Raw genomic sequence first — 27,500 nt, 5'->3', positions numbered from 1 at the left:
AATTCCAATCAACCGGAAGAACATACGAGTATGACATAGGAAAAATAAAGAAAGAAAAATGGCACGGAAAAAAATGGTACCAAAAAAAAGAGTGGCACAAGAAAAAACTAACTAGATCGACACAACTTTATTTTCTCATGTATATTTTTTCCTAGTAAAAATATGAGACATCCTCCAGTTACTTACTCTTGTGTCATAGTTTCTGAGTACCCTTGCGGCTTGCTTCGCCGTAAAACATTTTTTTTTTACGCCGAGTTCATTTTTTTTCCAATGTTTTACTCGCTATTTACGTAAAAAAAAAAAAATTAATGAAGTGGAATCTTAAAGAATTGCGGATGCTAATAGTAATATGTAGCCACAAATAAAAACTTGTTTTTCTCTAGTATCTTCCGTTTTCTATAATTTCTTTAATCTCAGCCTTACCTTATCTATGTTTAAATCCAGTACGTTTACATGTGGAGTCCGCAGAACACCACCAACAAACACAAGGTCGCGTGTTTCTTCATTCTATACGATTTTTTTTTTCTTTTTTTTTAATTCCCCTGAAGGCACTGGCGTGGCTGCCCTGGGACGTGACGCAAGATAAGGCTGTCTGTTTGTCTGTGTATTCGGCTGCTGGTTTCTCTCTCTCTCTCTCTCTCTCTCTCTCTCTCTCTCTCTCTCTCTCTCTCTCTCTCTCTCTCTCCCCCGAAGCCTGAGGGAGAAGAGCGATGCGTACAAGTGAGGTTGTGGAAAAAGGTTTAATTAGTCGACGAGATACGTACAGGCATGAGTGCACGCGCGGGCGCGCCGCACGCACTCGCTCACACACACACACACACACACACACACACACACACACACACACACACACTTTTCCTATCTCCCCGTGTCCCGCCACGGACCACAGGCCACAAGCCAGGGGTCGCGCGGCCCCAACCCCCAACACTCAGCAGTCTGAGCGAGCTCTCCCTGATTCCAGCAGTTTTGTTTTTGTTTACTTTTACTCTACACACAAAACCTCCACATTTTGTCTTTCCAATCATTTTTTTTTTCTTTTTAGTCTTTTTTGCCGTGTGGACAAAGACTAGCCCTTTCAGAAAATTCTTCATCCCCGGATCTCGGTTTGAATTTTAAAAAATATATGTAGGTATAGTTTCATTTCTGTGTTTTGTACGTTATTTTTTTTCCTTTTATTTCAGCACTGAAAGATACATGATTGAGCCTCGTGCTAAGCCTCGTGCCTTCCCTAATCCCCCCGCCACATCCCTCACATTTCCTCACTCATACAATTATTCACTTTGGATAAAAAAAAAAAAAAAGGGAAAACAAAAGTGATAAACTGGTTTCCCTAAGTTCTGAGAAAAGTCTTTGAGTCTGTCCCGCACACATTTACCTGGGGGGGGACACAGGGCCGGATTTAGGAGTGAGCAAAGAGAGCAGCTGCTTAGGGGCCTCCACAATCTGGGGAGGCCCCACATAAATATTTTGTAAATGAAAGAAACTCGAATTGGAAGACATCGAAAACAAGGGTATGTAGCGTTGCAGGAACATAGAATAGTTTCCTCTTTAATCAATAAACACTAGTTTTCTATGAACCTTTAAATATCTTTCATTATTATTAATACAACTGCTTCTGTTTCATTAACACTAAATGAATATGCTTCTTTCACTAGAGTATATTATATATATTAATAAAATGCGTGGAATATAGATAAATAAAAATATCAATATAAATATTTCAGGTAGGAGGCCTCCTCGGGGGACACGGGACTGAGGGTGTGTGAAGAGCTAGATCTCCCTTGGGGCCTCCTTCACACCTATTTTGGCACCGCTCTCACTGCGAAATCATTTACAAAAAAAAAAAAACAACAACAAAGTGAACAGTGCAGAAAGAAGTGATACAGAGGAAACTGGCTCATGTAAACGTTGCAGATGACTCCAAAATTGACACAAAGAGAAAATGCATATTCATCAAGTTAACGATAAATGGGACTTCTCGGAAATTCTTTAAAATCTTCAACATAATTCTTTTAAATTTCATCTAACATCATTAATCCCATGATATAACGAGACTTTTTATATGCGTTTTTTTTTTCCTAGTGCAATACCTGACATTTTTTTTTTTTTTCCGTTTACTTTTATTTACTTACTATTTATTTTCCTGTGTCACTTATTGGGGTATTTCTTTCCTGGTTCCATTTTTCTGAGTACCCTTGACCACAACCTCCACTTGACTTTCATACCGCGCGTTCTCCTTCAGGCGCCGAGATGGACTTGCCCACACTTGTCACATTCACAACACTTCCCTCTCATTAGTGCTTCATGATACTAATTATGAATGAGTCAGACTTCAAGTCGGCATCGCCACAAAGTTAAAAAAAAAAACATATACGAAAGCAAGTATAACATAAGCGCACGCAGTTTCTTGGGTAAAGGTTAAGACTTGGGCTGGAGGTGGAGGCAAGAAATGGCCTTACGATGCTGACGCGGTGGAGTGAAATAGATGGAATGGGTTGTACAACAACAGTCGAGAAAGCTGCCCAAATAATTTTTACTGACTGTGTGCAGCTTTATCCCTCGATATTGGGTTCTTCTCTCCTGAAATGACGTTAGTTTTGCAAAAAAATTGTCAACAGATTCGAGAATTTAAGATAGAGCAAAAACACTGAACACGGTGGAATCGAGTGGACGTTACTTGACTTCTAACCTCAACTCCCATCCTTGTCGGCTTTCGAAACTCTGTGTAACACCTTCACTATTGCACAATGTTTTCTCATAATCAACTACAACTTTTAGACATTTTTCCACCACGGATTCTTAAATATGTAGTTATGTAGCTTAGAAAAGATATTAAACTCCTATTCTTTTTTTTTCTGTCATGCAAATAATTGTTCTAATACAGTCCTCATGGTTAATGTCATTAAAAGTGTCACAGTCTTCGCTACCCCAGCATTCAGTACCAAGACAGTGCGTTTGGAGCAGATCATGTAAGCAGATGTACATCAATAGCAAGTAAGGGATCAGACCCGAAGCCATTCCTTTCGTGATAAAAAGCCCCAACTGTACAATTTCATCTAGCTTAGTATGTACATTCGAAATTGACTTCACTTAACCTAAGATACAGCATAGCTCAATCCTATCTAAATTTATTATGAGAAAAAAATACATAAAGAGAAACCTTAAAGATAGAACGTTTGAGGGAGAAATTTACCAGGATGAAAATAAAATGAGCTACAGTGGTGTTCATGGCTGTGCAAGTTAAGAGTTACGTGAGTACTGGTGCCTATGAGGTAGACACCACCAAATTGTGTGTATGATGAGATACTGACGTATCTGATCGTTCGGGTTCAAGGACAGCGTCATCACCCGCTCTCCTATCGTGGATCCCATCTATCGGGCAAATTTCATCGGCCTTGAACCCTAGGCAAAGAGAACACTGAGCACCCGCCAATAAGACCAAAGACTTTCATCAGACAGATACTTTACAGGATCGATAAATAGTGGAATGCTGAGGAAAATTTGATACGGATACTTATAATTTAAAAAGGTTGTTAGTGACTATTTTTACCAGCCCCATTTTGTAGTCTCGACATAAGGGATCATGACAGTCAGCAACACAGGGCGTGTCGCCCCGGTGTTCTGTGCAGCTGGGTTACTGAGCATTATCTCCCACTATTCCTGGATCTTTAAGATTCAAGATTTATTCTGATCCCTATAAACAAAATTGCTGTAGGAAGAGGATTATGCGTCAATATGGTTACAGGAAGCATTTATCCGGAAAGTATTACTACAATGAACCATATTCTCGGTGGTTTGGGGTGGCTCAAGGGACCTGTGTTAGCTGCAATAGAAGGGGCCTTCAAGCATTTCTAATTTGAAAATGTTAAAGTGTCACATGGCATACAGGAGATTGGTTAGTGCCAGTTTGGAATATATAAGCCAATTAGGAAAACAAACAAACACACACACACACACACACACACACACACACACACACACACACACACACACACACACACACACACACACACACACACACGCAAGCACGCACGCGCGCGCGCACACACACAAACACACACACACACACACACACACACACACACACACACACACACACACACCTGCAATCGAGTTATTTCTAAGATGGAAACCACTCTTGCAATAAATTTCGATGTTTTTTTAAGGGATATGATATATATATATATATATATATATATATATATATATATATATATATATATATATATATATATATATATATATATATATATATATATATATATATATATATATATATATATATATATATATATATATATATAACTATGCATGAAAGCATGATTTTACAGATAAATAGTTATCAGATCCCCTCAAAACACATCGTTCAGACTCGATTGCAGAAGGAGGAAACAAGAATCATATCCTTCGTTCCGATGTCGGTACACCTGGCTGCCAACTTCGGGTCGGGCTTCCAGTCAGTAGCCAAGTGGCTGTTCATGAACCTTAACACATAATATGGTCGAAGGGCTCCCCACGCACTGTAGTATCCCCGAAGGGTCGCGTTCCTACAAATGACTTTTTGCCTCACATATTTATCTTCATTTGTGTGGATAATCTGAAGCTTGAACGAAAAAATGGCATAACACTGAATATAGTGAAAGTATAGGTATTGCAAGGAGGAACAATTCGAATCTGAATGAAAGGAAATAACAATTTATATAGAAAACTTAAGAAATGAATAACAGGGAAACTAATGGCATGAAGGGACAGTCAAGCTGCACTCGTACCTGCACCAGCACCTCATGTGAAGCTGAAACACACACACACACACACACACACACACACACATACACAGTAAATTAGAAAAATTAATAAAATAAATATAAATAAATATGAATAAATAAACAAATAAACAGATAAACATGACGGAAATTAGAAACTCAAAAAATAAATAAAAATATACTTATAAATAAATAAACATAAGAAATGAGGTAACAATATCGAAGAGGTTCATACTTTTTTTCACTTTGCGTCACTGAGTGCATGAACTCTGAGAGTGGCGGGCGTGTGCTGCCGCCCATGCTGCAACTCCCAGGCTAGTGAGGAGGAGGAAGATAACAACAACAACAACAACAACAACAACAACAACAACAACAACAACAACAACAACAGCAACAACAATAAAAGAAAGAAAAAGAGATTGGTGGTGGTGGTGGTGGGGGTGGCAGCGGCGACGGCGATGGTGGTGGCGGCTGTGGCAGTGGCGCCGGCGGGTGCAGTAGCGATGGGGGTAGTGGAGGAGGAGGAGGAGGAGGAGGAGGAGGATTTCCTTTAATAAATGACGTGGAGCAAAAGGCAAGGCAAGGGAGATGAACGCTGCCGCGCCGCTACAGAGACTAATATTGTAGGAAGAAATTGTACTTCCTTTATTACAGAGATGGTACTTATGATTTGAGCTTAGGACTTATTATTGAAGAACAGAAAGAGAAAGGCTGGTGTGCCGAGAGACAAACCTTCCAAGAATAATTTTTCACTCCATGTGAATGTACGAAAATAGTCGTGATTTTGTGCTTCTATTATGAAGTCAAGTAATCTGAACACCAGAACCTCACGATTAACTTTCTCTCTCTCTCTCTCTCTCTCTCTCTCTCTCTCTCTCTCTCTCTCTCTCTCTCTCTCTCTCTCTCTCTCTCTCTCTCTCTCTATCTATCTATCTATCTATCTATCTATCCATCTGTCTATCTCTCTCTCTCTCTCACACACACACACACACACACACACACAGAGAGAGAGAGAGAGAGAGAGAGAGAGAGAGAGAGAGAGAGAGAGAGAGAGAGAGAGAGAGAGAGAGAGAGAGAGAGAGAGAGAGTGTGTGTGTGTGTGTTACGTAGATACACAGGCCACAACAGACCTTGCGGTCCTAACGAGGTGACCTGACCTAGGACTACTAGGGTAATATTAGAGGAAAAGGACAACAAAGCAGAAGGCTCTCTCCCCATCCTACACTCCCTCCGGGATATTCCGTACAGGAAACAGGTCGAAAACATATGCCTTACGAGGATAGAGAAGTAAAAACCAGAAGGAAGTTTTATAGGAAAAAATGAAAGTAGATGAAATGAAGTGCCACCATTTCTTGGAGACGGGCATTAGTCTCTAACAAATGCTTTTAACCAAGCATTCGAGGCAAAATATTTATCAAGACGGCGTTTAAAAGTCTCTACTAGTGTTGCAGTATTTACCTTTGTCTTCCTGGTAATAGGGGCACCATGATTGAACACAATATTCCAAAAGGGGACGGACCAACGAGTTATACAACAGTGTCAGGATCGTATCTTTAGATTTATGTTCAAATGACCTGCCGATTAAGCAAATTATTTTGTTCGCTTTCTTTATGACTTCTGAACATTTTTTTATTAGGTTTTAGGCTGCTGGATATTATTACTCCTAAATGATTTTCGCTATCTACACTTTTAAGTTCGTTACCATTCCTTATGTACGTTACTTTCTCGTTTCGATGCCCTATATGAAGTACTTTACACTGTCTTATCCGCATTAAAACTCATTTGCCAAGTTTGCCCCCACTCTGAAAATTTGTCATCAGCAAACTTCGATATTATATACCGGTGACACCCTCACTTTGTAGGTCGGTTAAATAAACAAGAAAGAAAGCAAGTCCTAAAACTGACCCCTGTGGCACCCCGCTGGTGACATTAGTCCATTTGGATGCTTCCATTTACTATTACTCTTTGTTTACGGTTGTTTAGCCAGCTTTCTGCCCAGCTGAAAACGCTTCCTCGAATACCATGCGATTTTAGTTTAATCATTAAACGTTTATAGGGGACTTTGTCGAAGACCTTTTGAAAATCAAGATACATTATATCTACCGTTTTACTTATCACACTGGTTCAGAATATCGTAGAAATCTACGAGGCTCGTCAAACACAAGCGTTTGTTACGGAATTGTTTCCCTCTAAGTGACTAACAAGTTTATCTCTTATAAGTGTTTCTTCCATTTTGCATACGACTCAGGTTAAGCTAACTGGCCGGTAATTGCAGGGTAAAGATTTGCTGCTTTTTTTTTTTCTTTTTTTTAATCGGAGTTACGTTAGCGAGCTTCCACTCATTAAGCATTGTATCGAACTGCCGAGAGAGAGAGAGAGAGAGAGAGAGAGAGAGAGAGAGAGAGAGAGAGAGAGAGAGAGAGAGAGAGAGAGAGAGAGAGAGAGAGAATTTCACTTAATATTTTATTGTTACGTTAAGCTTACAACAATCTGAATAAAGAAAAGGATATCACTGTGGACATAAATAGGATCGATGAGCCTAAACTCCAACAATGATCCCATTTTTTTTTTTTTTTTTTTTTTGTGAGGGGGAAATAAAAATACATGTATCAATGGACTGATCTTGTCTTTCAGGATGTTAACACATATACATGTCTTCAACAAAGCACAACAGTGAACATTGGCTAAAGAAAGGACTCACACACACACACACACACACACACACACACACACACACACACACACACACACACATATATATATATATATATATATATATATATATATATATATATATATATATATATATATATATATATATATATATATATATATATATATATATATATATATATATATATATATATATATATATATATATATATATATATATGAAAGAGAGGAGAGAGAGAGAGAGAGAGAGAGAGAGAGAGAGAGAGAGAGAGAGAGAGAGAGAGAGAGAGAGAGAGAGAGAGAGAGAGAGAGAGAGAGAGAGAGAGAGAGAGAGAGAGAGAGAGAGAGAGAGAGAGAGAGAGAGAGAGAGACAGACAGACAGACAGACAGAGACACATATAGATATTATTATTATTGAATGGGGCAGTCTCTCTCATTTTGCTTCAAAAACATTTTATCTTGCGTACGAGTTCGTAGTGCTAATGACGATGATTGATGGTAATGATAATGATGATAATAACAGTGATGATGACGAAAGTGATGGTAGCAATGAGGATCATTACAAAAAGGATGATGGCAGTCCAGATGATAGTTACGCACTGGCATTCATGAGATATTCCTGAACAGCAGCGATCAAGAATATGGGAAAGTCCGAACCCCTGGTCCTTGTGTCGTGGCACTGTGGGTCTTGAGGCAAACTTAGGCAGTCACTTGTCCCTCAAGCCCTGTTCACACGAGTGATTTCACTCGCGCGTTTTCAGTTCCGTAAGTGCGACATTAATGGAAGTGTATGGGACGTTCACACACAGTCTCTTGTCGCTGGACCAAACGAGCGACTTCAGATATTTCTTGTGCTCGCGCGATTTCTCAGCGACTCGAAGTACATGTGATTGTATGGAGCCAATGTCCACATAATACTGATATTATATGGACATTGTATAGAGCCGTACACACGAAGCGACAAACGCCGCGAATTCATGATGACTTGGCGCCTTGTTGGCTGGCAAGACAAGCACAGTAGTCGATCCCCTGCTGCCAATCCACATGGAGAGTGAAGACAGAGGAGTCAGTTGATCACGAGACGAATGCCCAGGAGTGTGACCTCATCATGGTGCTTGTTGAAGATATTTCCTATGGAACTTATGCAAGCAGGTCGTCGAATTATTTTATTAACATTCTTAGGTAGCTAAAGAATTTGAGTTCGTGTTCTCGAAAATTGGGATACAATGCTGTAAACATGTTTATCATATAAAACAGGGTGAACGTAACGTCGCCTGTCTCCTCTTCAGCCGCTTCCAACGATACAGCACCCAGTTACATGCTACTTCCTCCACATGCATTCTGCAACTGACACACACACACACACACACACACAAACACAGTTAATTAGATGTTAGATAGTTTACTGACCACAGCAAGCATTATAAAAATGTCATATAAAAGAAGTTTTACATAAGAAGAATAACAGGAACATCCACGTAATCAGACTGTTAAATAACTGTAGTCCAAGTATTATCCAACAGAAACTTTTGCGATATTATTCATTATATATAAACACAGATATTAGCTGACAAAACCTTATGAAATCTTTTATATGTCACATCCGGTGTAAAGCAGCAACAAAATAGTTGCCTAAAATAGTGATCATATTTGTTCTGAGGCACTAGGTCATAAAACTGTCAAGTATGAATCGCTAGTATTATTATAAGTCGCCCGGTATGAGCCTCAACACACAGAAAAAAAAAAAAAAAGGGAGGATGGTTATAATTACAGAAAAAAAAAAATATATGGTCCAGCAAACTATCATATAAAAACACATGAAACACAAAACAACGCTAAACACATGAAACATAAAAACACTAAACACATGACACAACAACGCTAAGCACATGAAACAAAGAATATTAAACACATGAAATATAAAAATGCTAAACACATGAGACATATAAGAACACTACAAAAGACGTCATTATTAAAATTTGCAAATAGATTTTCTAGTGTGTGGTAATCATATGCCTGTCTGAGGTGTTAAGAACATAAGAACATAAGAAATAAGGGAAACTGCAAGAAGCCATCAGGCCCACACGTTGCAGTCCCTGCATGAAACATACCTATCTAAATCCACCTATCATCCCCATCCACAAATCCGTCTAATCTTCTCTGAAAGCTCCCTAATGTCTTAACACTAACAACTTGATTACTAAGTCCGTTCCACTCATCTACCACTTTATTTGGGAACCAATTTTTTCCTATCTCCTTCTTAAACCTAATTTTTTCAAGCTTGAACCCGTTATTTCTTGTTCTGTCCTGGTTGCTGATCCTAAGAGTTTTGCTTACGTCCCCCTTGTTATAACCCTTATACCACTTAAGGACTTCTCTCAGGTCCCCTCTTAACCTACGTCTTTCTAAAGAATGTGAATTTAATAGCTTCAGTCTTACCTCGTAAGGAATACTCCTCATCCCTTGTATCCTTTTAGTTATTCTCCTTTATAATGATTCTAATGGACCTATATCCTTTCTGTAATGTGGGGACCAAAACTGCACAGCGTAGTCTAGGTGAGGTCTGACCAGCGTCAAATATAACTTTAACATTGCTTCTAGTCTTCTACTTTTAACACTCCTAAAAAATAATCCTAATACCCTATTTGCCCTGTTTCTGGCAAACAGAGCTAACTATAACTCCTAAATATTTTTCGTACCCTGAACCTACCAGAGTTTCGTTGTTTATTGTGTACCTACAGTGTGGATACTTACGCTAACTACTTTGCATTTGTTGATAATAAACTGCATTAGCCATCTGTCCGTCCATTCGTTCATCCTATCTAAATATGCCAGTAAGGCGATAGCATCCGATTCTGACCCAATTAATCTATCTATCTTCGTGTCATCCGGAAATTTACTAACATCACTACTAATTCCACTATCCAAGTCAATGATATATATTAAAAACAACAATGGCCCTACTACTGATCCCTGTGACACACCAATAATTACATGACCCCAGTCGGAGTTAGAGCCGTTTATTACAACTCTCTGTCGCCTGCCGCTTAGCCATGACTTTATCCAGCCTAACACCTTCCGATCTATCCCGTGTGCCCTAACCTTTCTCAGGAGCCTCGGATGAGGTACCTTGTCGAACGCTTTACTAAAGTCCAAATATAGGATGTCATAACTGTCACCATTATCTGCTGCTTTACTCTAAAAACTTAACAAGTTCGTCAGGCAAGACTTCCCCCTTCGTGAAGCCATGCTGTGACTGATTTATTAAGTTATGTTTGTCTAAATGCCCCCTAATGTTCTTCACTATTACTGACTCCATTATTTTACCTACAACAGAAGTTAAGCTGACAGGTCTATGATTACACGTTAAAGTTTTATCTCCTTTCTTAAAGATGGGTACTACATTAGCCTGCCTCCACATTACTGGTACCTCACCTGACTCAAGTGATTTCCTAAAGACAGAAACTAACGGCTCACTAATAACCTCTTTGCATTCCTTAAGTACTCTGGGATATATTTCATCTGGTCCTAGTGTCATGAACTTTTTTAGCTTATCTATCTTCCGTTTTACTATCTCCTTAGTTATAATAATATCTGTCAGCTTCTCATTCTCATCTGTTCTAAAGATCTGTTCACTATTCGGCATATCTGCTTGTTTTCCTGGGTGAAAACCGTTAAAAAAATACTCATTCAGAATTTTACTAATCTCCCCAGAAATAACCAGCTCCCTATCTGCTGCCTTTAATGGACCTATTGTTTCCTTATTCTTAGTCTTATATACCTGATAAAATCCTCTGGGGTCCGTCTTCGCCTGGCTGGCTACCTTTAATTCATAATTATTTTCAGCTTTCCTCGTTAACCTCCTGACTGTTCTAACTAATTTTGACTCATTCTTCTACCACGTTTCTCTCTGTCTGGGTGTCGCCACACCTGCAAATAGTCGTTTGTTCCAACGACTGTTTCTATTCCTAAGGTGTGGCCACACACTCCAAACCTTGTAAATTCTAGCCTGTGGAATTCATTTATCGCTGTTTCTGGGTGTAGATTGCGTGTGTCGGCAAAGCAGCGTTGATCTCACGGTATGCAATACATCTCGACGTAACAAATTCCCTAACACAATTTCTAGCTTTCTCTAACAACAGACATATTTGGCACATCTGTTATCATGTCATCCACGATCTTTCCTACCAGTGTATCTGCTGCCATAACTTTTCTTATTGCAAAAAAGTGGATCATCCATGCATGACCTCTCACTCCACATTTTATAAAAAATCTATGTTGTTTATGATTTACAAAACCAGGTAACGTCGGGTAGCCTGGCTCAACATATCAGACAATATTGGGAGTAGTTTTCCTCACACCTTTTTCACAGCTGCTTCAGGGCCTAGTTGTACAGCTTGAACACAGGCTTCATGTCAGCAGCCAACAATGACTCACAACTATACTCTTTACTATAAAAGGAATGTCGTTATTTTTCTTTAAAAAATCATATAAACTTAAGGACGTGGCACATCTTGTTTTTTTTTTTTTCTGCGTGTAGCTTGACTGCTGAGGAGACTGAGCCGTCGCACATAAACGATGAACCTAAATACATGTAGCTGGTTCAATACGTAATATAAATCTCGCCCACATGAAACGGCTCAAAATCCCCTCCATCGCCATTAATATCGAAAAATTTGGTCTTTTCACTGTTCACTTTCATTCCATACTCTCTAGAATAGTCGTGCAATAATTTCAACTTTGTATACATGCTTTCCTTATTCGTTGACAGTATAAGTATCATCCATAAACATCAATATTTGTAATCATTCAAGGAATCCCTCTGGTCCACATTTCTCTTTGATAGTTCATTTACATTAACAAAAATAATAAACAGTAAGCAAGAAGTGGGACAACCTTGCCTAACCCCTTGTGAGGATGTCAACAGAGCAAACCCTATCACACTCTGTGGTGCTACATGGGCACCACCCCCGCCAGCATTACCGCTCCACATTCCAACCTCTTCAGTACCATGAACAGTTTTTGTCTGGGAACAATGTCATAAGCCTTAGCGAAATTCAACAAATACTAGGAATCCTTGAATTTTCTTTAACTTTGCAATATTGGTAATAAGTCTGAGTGTCACAATATGCCATCCCCGTTTCCTGGTCTCTGTATGGCTTGAACTACTGACTCAGGCGTTCATACAATACCATTTCATACAATTTGGCAAGAGTTTAACACTTATTCCTCTATAATTGTCAGGACTGGTTTTATCTCCTTTCTTTAAAATAACAAAGAATTTCGCTCTTACTCACGCCTGCGGGAATATACCAAATATAAAGAAGTTAAATAGTGTGGCAAGGGTAACCATCCACTGTGCTGGCAAGAGTGAGAACACGCCTGAAGGAACACCATCTGGACGGCACCCCTTGTCAGGCTTCAACTTTTTCACCTGATTATGTACCTCTGAGGGAGATAAGGGTTCGTCCAGGGCAGGGACACCAGTGTCTGAAGTCGCGTCTGATTCATCATAGGCAATATCTTGTGGAGGATTCAGTACTTCCTTAAAATGGTTCCTGAACTCTGCATCGCTTAGTATAGTGCCGTCACCATGAGCTGATACACTGTAATCTCCTTTACAGTTTATTGCCCTCCATACTCTGGAATCATCCTTATCCATAAGCAATCTCTCCTATCTGCTTAAATACATGTTCTCCACGAACGTATTTTCGTCATCTTCATTAACATTGTTCTTAGCACAAGTATATAGTGTCCGATAGACAACTTACCATAACATTTAAGTCATCATTTCGTATGTTTGACATAAATTGTGTAATATTTCCCGATAATTTTTCCCTGTCTATTTAGTGGTAATTAAGAGGTTTCTCAGTCAGTCTTGTCTTCCCCGCTGCGCCAAGCAATGCAGCATGCCCTGCTAGATGTTGCCCAATCCAGTATGTTATCACGGTCAACCCCTGTGGTGGTGACAGTAATGGATAGCGGGGCATGGTTAGAAGGGAGGTCACTGCGCCGTACTGCATTAAAGTCAATAACAGAATATAACAAATAAGGTGACACAACACACACATCCGGTTTAGAGATCCATACATCACACTTACGATATGTTTTATCACTTACAAAGTGCTTCTCAACTGTCTTCAGATTGTTCAGCACCAACTTATTGTCAATACAGATAGTAGACAGCAATTCTGCATTATCATTCCATTATTAATGGTGTCCTTTAGTTCTCGATAAGAGTACAAATCATCTCTTGGGTCTTGCACAAATGGTAAAATTTCTCTAACGCTTTTCCCGAACCTTGTATTCATGTCGCCAAAAATTATAAAACCATTTCGCATGTACTGTGACTTGAGTTTTTCCTGAATAGCCGCAAAAGAGTCATGATAATAATATTGTGAATCACTTGGCGGTATGTAACAGAACTCAAATGAAACACCAGGAACATTCCGAAACTGTAAACATACCTGGTCACTGACACTTGTACCCACGTCGTGAACGGTTTCTTACAAACATAGTCGTTCCTTCCCTGTCAGCTGCTCCCATGACCTTGCTCCTAAAAGATGTTTAACCAGAAAAATACACAGGCATACCACGCATATCCAACTATCAATTATTTCACCATTCTTATACAGTTTACGCTCTTGTGTACCGAGGCGAATGACACACCCGATGTTTTGCAGTCATTCTTTCTCTGCTCTTTCCTCCTCCCGCAACCTGCATCATTCCCTCCTGACGTAAGGGTAACATACTTCTTTACGTAGATGTTCTTGAAGTTTTCACCTGCTGTCTTCAAACAGTTGCTGTTCTCAAAAGTGTGAAACAATCAAGTCCTTATCAGCCAGGGTCAGTAGAGTAGGGCGGGATCTGCGCCTTCCACCGTTGTCTCCTCGTCCCAGTCTGCGGTGTGCGCCTCGGACTCCCTGGACACCAATTTTATACCAGATGGCATCCAGCTTCGTTTCATCTGTCACGGCACCATCCAGTGTTTCATTTTGTTCCGGAATGCCAAGGGTGACCAAGTTGTTTTCTCTTTCTCTCTGGTGTATTGCTTCCAGAAACTGCTGGTGGGCGGCGATAACTTGCCCCTGTTTCTCTATCTTCGCCTCCATTACAGCAATTTTCTTGTTGCCTGCACTATCAAGTTATGTCAACATCGTCGTTAAGCTCAGTTATTTCTTGCATTACTGATGTAAGCTTTGCAATTGTATCGTAAAGTGATTGATCGCCCTCTTGAGGTGATAAGATGCAGTCGAGCAATTCGTCCTTGTTAATTTGATTTAGTTGGTGTCTTTGCATTCTCCTCAACTCTGATATTTGCTTGGCCATCTTTGTTTCCAACACAATCAGGCTTCAGTTGCTATGGAAACGTCTTCACGTCATGACCTCGGTGCGCATGCGCAGGCGGGAGAAGAGATTTAGAGGGAAGGTTGTGCCTGGTACATAGAATCTTAATCTAAATTTGCATTTAAAGTCCAAAAGCACTTTCACAGCTCTACTCAACACAGCATTCAGATATTCACACACTCAATTCGTTACTTGCTTGATCCCAAAGCGATCTCAGGACTTGAATAGAGCCGAAAACTTGGGATATATGCTATCTCGGTGTTTACAGTGTAGGTGACACACACACACTCACACAAAGATGGGGGTAGGGAGAAAACGCTTGACAATCGCGCGAGTGGAAACGACTCGTGTGAACAAACTTCGCGTTTGCCGAGCGACAAACGCCGCGACAAGAAATTTCGTGTGAACAGGGCCTTACGTCCTTGCTCCTACGTCCTTCCTTTGTGTCTGACTTGCATGTATATATTCATTTAGCTTACGGACGGATGGTCTCGTGTTTGGAGGAAGGGGAACAAAGGATTCAGTAACCAATGAAAGCACTTGTGGTGTGACGATGTGATGGTGTGGTGGTGGTGTGACGGTAATGTTGTGTCGGTGATGTGACGTGACGGTGAAATGTGATGATATGACATGTGAGTTGCTGCGGAGTAATGATTTGACAGTGACGGTCTGTCAGTGTGGTGGTATGACGGTGAAATGCGATGGTGCTGTATGTTGGGTGCTGCGAAGAGATGATGTAATAGTACTGGAATGTGGTTTGACACTGGTGGTGTGATGGTACTGGGATGTGGTGTAAGTGGTCGTGTGACGGTATTGTGATGTACTGTAATTAATGTGTGACGGTGTAGGGGGAGCGAACGTGTAGTAGTAGTGTGACGGTGTGGGGATGTGACAGCGTGTTGGTGTGATGATGTGATACTGACATGATGCGACAGTGTGATACTGGTGGTGTGGTAGAATGGCCATGTGGTGTGGCAGTGTAGAGATGTGAGGATGTAATGATGTGATTGCAGCGGTGTGAACGTGTGATGGTATAATTGCACCTGTAGTGGTGTATTTCCCGCTGTAACGTGATGATGGAGCGTAATGTTCTAGAGAAGCGTCAGTGAAAAAAAAACTGAGAAGGATTGGGCGTCCATTTCCGAATTCGTGTCCATCCAAGATCACGTAAGTTGAAGTGACAGCTGCCCGCGAAACTTCAAAACGCACATGTTAAGCTCTTCGAGATGCTAGATACTTCGTTTCCTATCAAATGAAAGCCGCGAATAGAATATGATAGGATATCCATGTACTTATTATAAGTTCATTTTCTTTTTGTTATTATTATGATTGTCATTATTAATTCTATTTATCACTTATTTATTCCATTCGCTTTGAAACGCTTCGCGTTCCCCTTTTGTTTCCGGATCGCTTTGAATGTGGCGTCCGGCTCGCCTCTTTAGTTAGCGGCCGGCGTGGCAGTATGAAATGTCCGGGGTGTCCGGATACTGTGTTCGCTGCCAGACGTGCGTGGCATCACTTGCAGCTCGCCGGCGCCCGACTCTTGAACACGCTAAACTGGTTCAGGCTAGATTAAGTTAGGTTAGGATCAGGTTGGGTTAGGTTTAGACTCTCATGAATAGGAAAGATGAGTCTTAAAGAATTATTTGAAATCGATACAATGATAATAATAGATAAATAACTTTTTAACAATAACAAATGAAAAAAAGAAAATGATAACTAGCTACAACCCAACGATGACGAACGTCAGCCACATTCCTTAAATATTTCTTTTGTAGCATCGAATTAAATATTTCTGGTACTCAATGATCTTGTAACATATTGATATTCGTGACACACTATTATTAGCGTTAATATAAATTTTAGATAATTAGGATAACATAAAATCGAAATTCATAGTTTACCATATCAAACAACATCGCCCGCTTACATACAATCTTCCACTTAAACGCTTTGATAGACCTCCTCACCGCACTCCGGTCCACGAACAAGTGTCTGTACGATAGGTTGGGCGCTCGGACTGCCACACCGGCCTCTGGCCCATGAAGTTATACACTGAGTCTGGCAGTCTTTATATTATATTTGGGAGCTTTTTTACACAGAGGTCTGCTGTTATCAATGGACCTGGATATAACCACAAGTGTTACCTCTCCACCCTACAACATATTTGATGGCAGCGGTGGGATCAAATATGTTGTAGGGTGGTGAGGTAACACTTGTGGTGATGTCCAGGTCCAGGGATAACAGCAAACCACTGTGTAAAACACCTCCAAATATAATACAAAGACTGACAGGTGCAGGGCATAATTTGATGGCGTGGAGGCCGGCCGCTGACTTAAGAGGCGAGAGGGACGCCACGCACAAAGCGATCCGAAAACCAAAGGGGAACGCGAAGCGTCTCAAAGTGAATGAAATAAATAAATAATGAACAGTAGTGATAATCATCAGTAGTGATGATCATAATAATAACAAAAAGAAAATGAGCTTATAATAAATACATGGACATCCTATCATAAGAATGAGCAAGTAACAGCATTTATATATTATTGATCTCAAGGATGGAACAAAGAAAGCTGTGCAAACATATAAACACATTCAACTTATGACGCTCTCCCCTAAATTCTTCCAGAACCAGAATTCTTGCTCCAACATATTCTTACCTTAACAACCTGGAAACTTTACTCATAACGTTTTGTGAAGTTTGTTCCCTTTCCTAAACTTGCATTTGTGCATATAATTAGTCTTTTAATAAAATTTAAAAATTATTCATGAAACACTTCCTCTGAAATACTACATGCTATTTTTCTCTCGTCTCATATTACTTTTCAACTCCTTTCCTTTTGGTAAAAGACGACGATTATTTTACGACTACTTTCTTTCTCGGTCACTGTGATTCAAGACTCCGCCACTCCATCCTCCACTGTAATTTTAAATTCACAGCCATCACACGCTGGGGATTTGCAAGCACTTTCTATTTCCATGCAGTTTCCTCTCACACGCCATGCTGCCGCTAGCTCCAGCCCAACATGCACAGGTTCCTCAGTCACCAAATACATATCCTCGTCCCTCAAAACGTCTACGTACATTGGCTGTCCAATATCGGCAACGAGATGCCTTCCTCTCAATATTTCAATCGTGAATTCGCCTCCTGACCACGACACACAATGGACCCTTTAAGTCGCTCTCTGCATGCCGCTCATCCCGAGATTCTTGAAGCCTTTCAAGAGTGACATCCACTATTGATATCGGGAAGACATTCCGCTGCAGTAGAACAGGCCACTCTTTAGGACCTGCTGTGGTGACCGACTAATTTCTCCGAGACAGGTCTCAACTTTCCAATATTCTTGATCGATAAGGCTGACGAATTTGTTGCAAAAATGTAGAACATAATTTACTCAAAATATTGATGTAAACACAGCCAAACAAAAGCCGGGAAAAGATCCTGGACGAGGCAGCGTGGACAAACGAACACCTATATTTATACTAAGAAAACTGTCCATATCCCAGAATGGCACATCCAGTCGATCTTCCGAGTCAGTGGTGAATAGGCGGCTAAGTCAAGCTTGTGTCCCCGGCACTATCCGCTGTGTGTGTGTGTGTGTGTGTGTGTGTGTGTGTGTGTGTGTGTGTGTGTGTGTGTGTGTGTGTGTGTGTGTGTGTGTGTGTGTGTGTGCGTCGACGATACCTTGTCAGGAGGTCCCCAGACGCCTAAACAAGGAGACGGGGACTCGGTGCAGCTCTAAATAAATGTTTACGCTAAGTGTCGGTCTGGGATATTTCTGTAGTGTTGACACGACTCTCATACATTGAAGCCATGAAAGAACGCAGATGCACCTTATTTATTCCCTTTCCCATGCAGGTGAGACTTTAATCAAAGTTGTTGTGGCAAAGACCACCGTCCAGAGGCGAGGAGTGCAACAGGAACACACGGAAAAAGAAGTGTGCCAGAGTACCGAGTGCCTTGCATGGTGTCGTTCACGCGTCTGTCTCCTGTGGGCTGCAAGAAGGAGGCGCGTCCCCCTGCTGAGCTTTCCACATCTGTCCGGACACATGCATCTCTCCTAAAGGTGCAGCGAGAGGCGCACGTGTGAGTAGACGAGGCTGTAGTGAACAATCCGACGCGATGGGCAACACTTACGGGCGTGAAGACTCACTAGACTCCAACGGCAGAACGTCGCGGAGCAGCAGCCTGCTGAGGAAGTACAGCAAGTCCTTCAAGTGGCGCGAGGCAGAGGAGGGGAGCGGAGAGCGTGCCGAGCAGGAGAGTGGAGGCGAGGTGGAGGTGCCTCCCCCCAAGCTGACGGAGGAGCAGCGGGAAGTGGTGAAAAGGACGTGGAAGATCATCGAGGCGAGCGTTGCTAAGGTCGGCGTGGTGCTCTTCATGGGGTGAGTGTGTGACGCTGATGTAGTAGTAATAGTAGTAGTAGTAGTAGTAGTAGTAGTAGTAGTAGTAGTAGTAGTAGTAGTAGTAGTGGTAGTAGTAGTAGCAGTTAGTAGTAATTAGGAGTAGTTAGTAGCAGCAGTTAGTAGTAGTTAGGAGTAGATAGTAGCAGCAGTTTTCAGATTAATGCTGTTGTCATCATTAACATAATTATTATGGTCACCTAAACTATTACTATTACCCACATCTCACCGGCGCCAAAGTACTTTGAAAACTTACATACGCCAGAGTAACATCAGCATCACTTTGATATGCGTTTACATTTTTATACTTTCGCAAGCCAGGAGGCTACGAGCGCCCGTGAAGCTCCAGAAGTGATGTAGGTTAAAAGAGGTTCCCAGTTTGAATGCCAACCACAGGAGAAATTGAATTCAATGAATGGAAGAAACAAAAGAAACAAAAGAAAGAAAAAAAGAAGAGAAAAAAAAGGGGGAAAGAACAGCCTAACCGTTGTTTCCTTATGATTTCTCAGGTTTATTTGCCAATAACTCAAAATTACTTTCTTTTGTTTGTTCTTATATATTCCTTTATTTATTTCAGATTCCTTCATAAAAGGGTAGCCATTCATTGATTCCGTCTTGGTTAAGAGAGTTTCAGTAAAGAAGCTTCCTTGTGCTCTCCGGTACCATGTATCAGGCTGACCGAGTCCAATTTTACCAAACTGCAACCAGGTGGTCGCTGCTTCTCTATGGCTTCCCTCCAAATGGGCTCACCTCCCATAAGGTGCCAGAACATAAAGAAATAAATAAAGAAATAAAAATAAATACATAATAAAAATAATGATAATAATAATAATAATAATAATAATAAAAATAATAATAATAATAATAATAATAATAATAATAATAATAATAATAATAATAATAATAATAATAATAGTAACAATAACAATAATAATAAAATAATAATAATAATAATAATAATAATAATAATAGTAATAATAATAATAATAATAATAATGATAATAATAATAGATAAGTGAATAAATAAACAAATGAATGATAAACATGGTAGAGTTTTGTTAGGTTTGGTAAGGTACGGATAAGGTGAGGTAACAAAATTTGGTTTATGTTAATGTAATGATCTAAGCAATAATTACCCAACATGCAGCCCAAAAGCCCATCCATGCAGCAATCTCTGTTCTTCGCTCGTCTGAACATGCACATGTGACAGCAGCTTACGACTACTTCGACTTACTGTAAATAAAAGAGCCCAATTATTAAGGCGCGTCTCCTGCATGAGGAGTATTTAACAAAGTACCTTGATGTCATAGTTACACTACGTTTGGAATCTTTTACGCTATTCCTAACCTAAGAAATCAAGCTTCTAAGAAGATTGGAGGCAAACACGATAATAACCATAGAAATGAAGAAAAGATTTGTAGATAAGTCATTACCATGGCTTAATTAAACAAAGCTGAGTCATAACTTATCTGCTTTACCAATGTAATATAAACTATCTCCCTTGAAAAAACGCAATTTTTTTTCTATGTTGTAACGCCATGTGGAGCCTCTTTCTTGGTGTGGCGGACAGGCGGGGGACGCCTGAAGCGATGCAGAGACAACCTGGCTACTGTTAAGGGAAAATGTGCCCAGTCCATGGATGCATACTCGTCCCTGAGTCATGATAATTGCGTTACTGTAGTGAGAGAGAGAGAGAGAGAGAGAGAGAGAGAGAGAGAGAGAGAGAGAGAGAGCACATAGTACCCACATTCTCCTTCACGAGTTTGTCGGTAAGTGAGTAATGTGCGGGAGGAGTGTGGGAACTTCAATATCCCGAGACAAGGATGCCGCAGATTACCACGCGCTCCTGCGCCCATTATCAGATATCTGTAAGTTACAGGTGAATATGCAAGTTGTTACATCATATGAAGAGGTTATTAGTCAACTTTGTGACCTTCAGGATTCTCGCATCATCATCAACAATACACCTGGATGTACAAAGAGTAAAGCTTTTAGCCAACAAGCTGCACATAGCATAATGCCTTCATATAGACACACGACTGATAGCACGAGTTATTCATGGCAGGTTGTCTCGACCAGACTCTCTCCCGAAGCTGCCCATCAGAATATAACTGATAAACGCAAGGGCTTCCAGATGTGTTTTGCCACAGGTGATGCCTCTTTAACATAAATAGAGATAAAGAGAAAAATGAAAGCCTGAGAAACACACACACACACACACACAGAGAGAGAGAGAGAGAGAGAGAGAGAGAGAGAGAGAGAGAGAGAGAGAGAGAGAGAGAGAGAGAGAGAGAGAGAGAGAGAGAGGGGTGGCTGGACTGCTGCTGGTGAATAATGGTGACGAGATATCGCTGCCGTCGTGGAGTAACTAATACAACCATGACTGCTTCCCTCAGAACAGATCCACCATGAAACTTAATTCAGGAATAAGCAGCGTGAAGAATCCAGATGCCCCGCGGCCCAAGGAGGGACGCTTGAAGTGTTCCCGAGTGGTGAGATGTTTCGAGATTGGTGACATTAACTTCCTTGCCCTGTCCTATTTGTGTGTCCTGGGGATAATTCTTGCACTCTCTAACCATCATGTCAGTAACCGCATCTCCGTTAAGGAATTCTAACTATTGACTGGCTCTCCTCAAAGAATCATTTACCAATACTTAAGTCGATAAACAATACACTTCAGTATCACGAGCACATGAAGACTTGCCAGACTCCTTCAGCTCTGCTCAAAGAGGGAATAGACCGATAAGCTTCTGACAACAAGCACTCAATATGAATACAGTGCTGTTAACATGATGAAATAACGCTGTGTCCAAAGCAATGCAGAAAACCACCATCCACGCGTAAACATCACCCTGCCTTTCACACTCCAATGTTTATGTTCCCGGCTCGGCACATGTCCGTAAAAACATGTATAAACTTTCTCCCACTATAAATTTCTACACGCAGGAGAAAAATATGTGTGTGTGTGTGTGTGTGTGTGTGTGTGTGTGCACACACACACACACACACACACACACTGTCCGACATTCAATCAATAGACTAACTGCCTGCCTAAGCGCGCTAGCGTTTCCCTCGAGAGCGTCACTGTGCAAAGAGGTGGAAGTCTTCCCCACGTTGCCGATACCCTGCTGGACGAGCCTCTTAAATTTCACTAAATCCGATCAAAAAGACTCCGCGCTCTAATTACTTCTCCACATCAAAATGTTTACTCGCTTCCCTCTCATTCCTAGCATCTCGTCCTCCCAAGCCCCGGTTCATCGTGCATTCCTCCTTCCTCCCTAACTTTCACTGTCTCTCCTCACATCTTCAGCTCAGACCGATTTTCCCTACTTCCGGCCGCCATCGGCCCCGGAGAGATCAAGGCGGCCCGTGAGAGGGATTGGGTGGGTTTGGCCGTAGTTTGTGTGGACTTGGCTTCCTTGCAGGCAGAGGTGGTGGCGGATGTAAGGCAGCACAGCTCACCACATCCTGACCTCACACGGAGGCAGCCAAGTAAAGAGCATATACGTGTGTGTGTGTGTGTGTGTACTATTTTTTTTATTTGTGACACTTAATAACCTTGTAGAGATAAGCCATTCAAATGAACATTAACACCAATCCACTGAAAACCATGCAGGATGCTTTTAACACTGCTTAAGAGTCTCGATGTGTTTTGTGAGATAGGTGTAGAAGCAGGTGTTTGTGCCAGTGGGTCAGTTGACGGAGTGATGACCAAGCATAAGAACATAACATAAGAACATAAGAAATAAGGGAAGCTGCAAGAAGCGACCAGGCTTACACGTGGCAGTCCCTGTATGAAACACTCCTACCTATTTCCATCTGTTATCCCCATCCATAAACTTGTCTAATCTTCTCTTAAAGCTCTCTAGTGTCCTAGCACTAACTACATGATTACTGAGTCCGTTCCACTCATCTACCACTCTATTTGAGAACCAATTTTTTCCTATCTCCTTCCTAAACCTAAATTTTTCAAGCTTGAACCCGTTATTTCTTGTTCTACCCTGGTTGCTGATCCTAAGAATTTTGCTTACATCTCCCTTGTTATAACCCTTATACCACTTAAAGACTTCTATCAGGTCCCCTCTTAACCTACGTCTCTCTAGAGAATGTAAATTTAACCGCTTCAACCTCGCTTCGTAAGGAATACTCCTCATCCCCTGTATCCTTTTAGTCATTCTCCTCTGTACTGATTCTAATAGACCTATATCTTTCCTGTAATGTGGGGACCAGAACTGCACAGCGTAGTCTAGATGAGGTCTGACCAGCGCCAAGTATAACTTTAATATTACTTCCGGCCTTCTACTTTTAACACTCCTAAAAATGAATCCTAGTACCCTATTTGCCTTGTTTCTGGCTTCTATGCATTGTTTCCCTAGACGGAGTTCAGAGCTAACTATAACTCCTAAATTTTTCTCGTACCCTGTACCTACCAGAGTTTGGGTGTTTAATGTGTACCTATTGTGTGGGTTTCCTCTACCTACGCTAAGCACTTTGCATTTATTGATATTAAATTGCATTTGCCATCTATCCGTCCATTCATTCATTCTATCTAAGTCTGTCTGCAAGGCGATGGCATCCGCTTCTGACCTAATTAATCTACCTATCTTTGTGTCATCCGCAAATTTACTAACATCGCTACTAATTCCACTATCCAAGTCATTGATATATAAAAGAAATAATAATGGCCCTAATACTGATCCCTGTGGCACCCCACTAATGACATGACCCCACTCGGATTTCGAGCCGTTTATTAGCACTCTCTGTCGCCTGTTACCAAGCCATGACCCTATCCAACCTAACACCTTCCCATCTATCCCGTGCGCCCTAACCTTTCTCAGGAGCCTATGATGGGGCACCTTGTCGAATGCTTTACTAAAGTCCAGATATAAGATATCATAACTATCACCATTATCTACTGCCTCGTACACCTTACTGTAAAAACTTAACAAGTTTGTCAGGCAAGACTTCCCCTTCGTGAAGCCATGCTGTGACTGATTTATCAAGTTATGTTTGTCTAAATGTTCCCTAATGTTCCTGGCTATTATTGACTCTAACATTTTACCTACAACTGAAGTTAAGCTGACAGGTCTATAATTAGACGCTAAAGTTTTATCCCCTTTCTTAAAGATGGGTACTACATTAGCCTGCCTCCACATGTCTGGTACCTCACCCGACTCCAGTGATTTCCTAAAGACTAACTATTAGTGACTAACGGCTCACTAATAATCTTTTTACATTCCTTCAGTACTCTGGGATATATTTCATCAGGTCCTGGTGACTTGAACTTTTTTAGCCTATCTATCTCCTGCTCCACTATCTCCCTAGCCCGTTAAATCCGAGCACCCCCCGAATTCAGACATCTCTCGTGCCTGATTAATTGGGAAAAAATCGACATTTGCAGATTGACTTGGAAATACGTTTATTCGGTAGTGCATGTGTAGATACATCAGCAGGTGTATTTTTTTTTAGCCCAACTCAACCTGGTTCTTTCACAATACTCGCCAGTAGTTGGAGAATGGCGGCGCCTGGAAACTCCCGCGCATCCCTCTCACTGACACGCTCCTTGCAGTTGTCGTACAGGAGGCTACATCTAACCCTGCCTCCATTTCTTTGTTTCTTTGCTAAAGTCTTTCCAAATTGTAGATTTATATTTTATTGTATGCTATGTAAGGGGTGGAACAGGATTATATATATATATATATATATATATATATATATATATATATATATATATATATAGAGAGAGAGAGAGAGAGAGAGAGAGAGAGAGAGAGAGAGAGAGAGAGAGAGAGAGAGAGAGAGAGAGAGAGAGAGAGAGAGAGAGAGAGAGAGAGAGAGAGAGAATTTCAAGGTCAGGGACAGTCTCAGATTTCAGGGTCATACATCCTCCCACCCACCCACAGAGGGAGAGATGGACGGAGGGAGAGATAGGTAGGTTGGTTGTTTCACTGGGACATGTTTACCCTTTCCTTTTTTTACTCCACCCTTTCTTCTGTCACTATCACTGGTTGAAGATGGCTGTGATCGTGGTGGTGGTGGATCAGCACCTGATCGGGTAACAGGAGAGCGAGTGCGAGAGCGACCACCCACGATGCCTCCATTTTCACCACCCTCATCACTTTCACAAACTTTCTTTGTTGCTGGAGCATCAGATTCAATGTCACTCGAAAATGTCAACTTTCTCTTAGCTTTTCGTGGCATTATTGAGTTCTATACACGTTTGCATTTATGGCTTTGTTTACCCGTCAGAGGAGTTGAAAATGTGTGGGACTCACGGATGTGCTGCGCGTGACCCCATGGAAAAATTGAGAAATATTTTGAGGAACACACCGAACAGTGCCACTAAGATCCGGACATATGTGAATGACTTTAACCCGACACTGACAGTTCACAATATTTATAAGACTGATAAGTATGTGCCCGATTACCAACGAGAGGCATTCACAAGACTGAGATTAATGTCACACAATCTAAGAATTGAAACAGGCAGGTGGAGTCGAACGCCAACTGAGCAGAGAGTATGTTTGTGCGACGGTGTTCATGTTCAAACCGAAAAACATGTGTTGTTAGAGTGCACAATGACTGCTGATCTACGTAATAGTTATCAAATGCTCAGATTTGGCGATATAAATGACATAATGGAAGAGAATATCTATATACAGGAAGTGTGTAGCTATATTTTTGAAGTACTGAGTACATACGTATAATATGTAAGAATCACCTCTACATCAAATGCATGTTTGTTACTTTTCATGGACAAAAGTACTTGTACAATTATTTGTTCTTCGTTTATTTTGTAAAAGGATTCTTTTGTCAATAAACAACTAACTAACTAACTAGCTATGTGGTGACAGACAGACGGTTGCATTGTCGCAGCTTCGGAAATGCCACTTTGTCAAATTATGAATGGTTTGATCTTATTTTTTGCAGGTTGTGGAATACTAGTTTCTTATAACAAGACAAATGGTGTTAAAAAGCATGTAATTTACCGATAAGCATTACACGACAGCATTATTGCTGTGATTAAAAGTACTCTTGTACTCACATCCGTGAGTCCCACACATTTTCAACTCCTCTGACGGGTAAACAAAGCCATAAATGCAAACGTGTATAGAACATTTTCTACTTAGAATTGCACTTTCTTTTACATCTTTCAGTATTTGCAGAAATTCGCGTTGCACCCTGTACATACATATATAATGTATGTACGACAGTAGCTGGCTTTTAATCTGTAATATTCTTTTTTATGGGAAGATATTTTTCAGAGGAAAATAGCTTTACTGCTTGATATAGACTTCAGAATGGAAATATAGTGATGTAATCAGATTTCTCGTACCTTAAAACATAGGCAAAGAAGATTTGATCAAGTCTGTAAGTCGTCTAGTTGTTGCGAGACATTAAGCATTATATATATATATATATATATATATATATATATATATATATATATATATATATATATATATATATATATATATATATATATATATATATATATATATATATATATATATATAGGCACACACACACACACACACACACACACACACACACACACACACACACACACCTAGGACCAAATATGAACTAGCTTTTATATCAGTTATTAATTAATAAACACTCGAATGATTACTCCAACTTTATTCATGGCAGAGTAAGAGCTAAATTAAGCAAGAGTTATTATTAACTACCAGGAGGGGTGAGCCTCCTCCCAACTCTCTAATGGTCATTATCTTTTCTGCTACCTTTCTAAATCAGTAGTTCATGGTCCAGTCATGAAAAAAAAAAAAAAAATGGACAAACCTTTACACTTCTTGTAAATCACAGTGAATTATTTGTGACAGTTAGTAACAGCCTAAGTAGATCTAATGGAACTCATGATACTGCCTCTGTTGTTAATGCATAGTGTTCTCAGAATGAAGACGAATGAGAATGAAATCGTTCTTCATGCAATACATGCAGCTTCTGAATCTGACGCTGAAATCATAACTTGATATCATGTTCATCTTATGACAAGAATTATCCTCTCTGATAAAGGAACTGGAAATAATAAGAGGTCGAGACAATACCAAGACAATACTACTCAGCGAAATATGACTTCGTAAAACCTTTAACTGGGTTTCATGCCAATGCCTTTGTACCTCAAGGCAAAGTCAAACCTTTAAAAATTCCTGAAAAAGTGTCGAGTTTGTAAGGACATTAAGTAGTAAGCAAACAAAAAAAAAAAACATATTACTTATTAACGTTACATAGTTCATGAGAGAGAGAGAGAGAGAGAGAGAGAGAGAGAGAGAGAGAGAGAGAGAGAGAGAG

At 40.5% G+C, this 27,500-nt stretch overlaps 1 protein-coding gene across 2 annotated transcripts in view; it reads left to right on the top strand.

Annotated features, from left to right (window-relative positions):
- The window catches only part of LOC135116184 (uncharacterized), a 60,992-nt gene that overhangs the window by 6,999 nt on the left and 26,493 nt on the right, over positions 1-27,500 (top strand). Inside the window, exons 2-3 of one of the 2 annotated variants that reach the window (XM_064033490.1) lie at positions 18,643-19,169; positions 19,765-20,126. In XM_064033490.1, coding sequence (XP_063889560.1) covers positions 18,907-19,169; positions 19,765-19,795 — 294 coding nt within the window. In that variant the 5' untranslated portion in view covers positions 18,643-18,906 and the 3' untranslated portion in view covers positions 19,796-20,126. Of the gene's footprint in view, positions 1-18,642; positions 19,170-19,764; positions 20,127-27,500 lie in introns of those variants that run through there. The other variant, XM_064033489.1, reaches the window with a different exon arrangement.

This window comes from Scylla paramamosain, chromosome 30 (genome assembly GCF_035594125.1).
Source record: "Scylla paramamosain isolate STU-SP2022 chromosome 30, ASM3559412v1, whole genome shotgun sequence".
In the NCBI taxonomy this organism is placed as follows: Eukaryota; Metazoa; Arthropoda; class Malacostraca; order Decapoda; family Portunidae; genus Scylla; species Scylla paramamosain.
The sequence above is the reverse complement of the archived record's forward strand: the minus strand, read 5'-3'. Positions and strand labels throughout refer to the sequence as shown.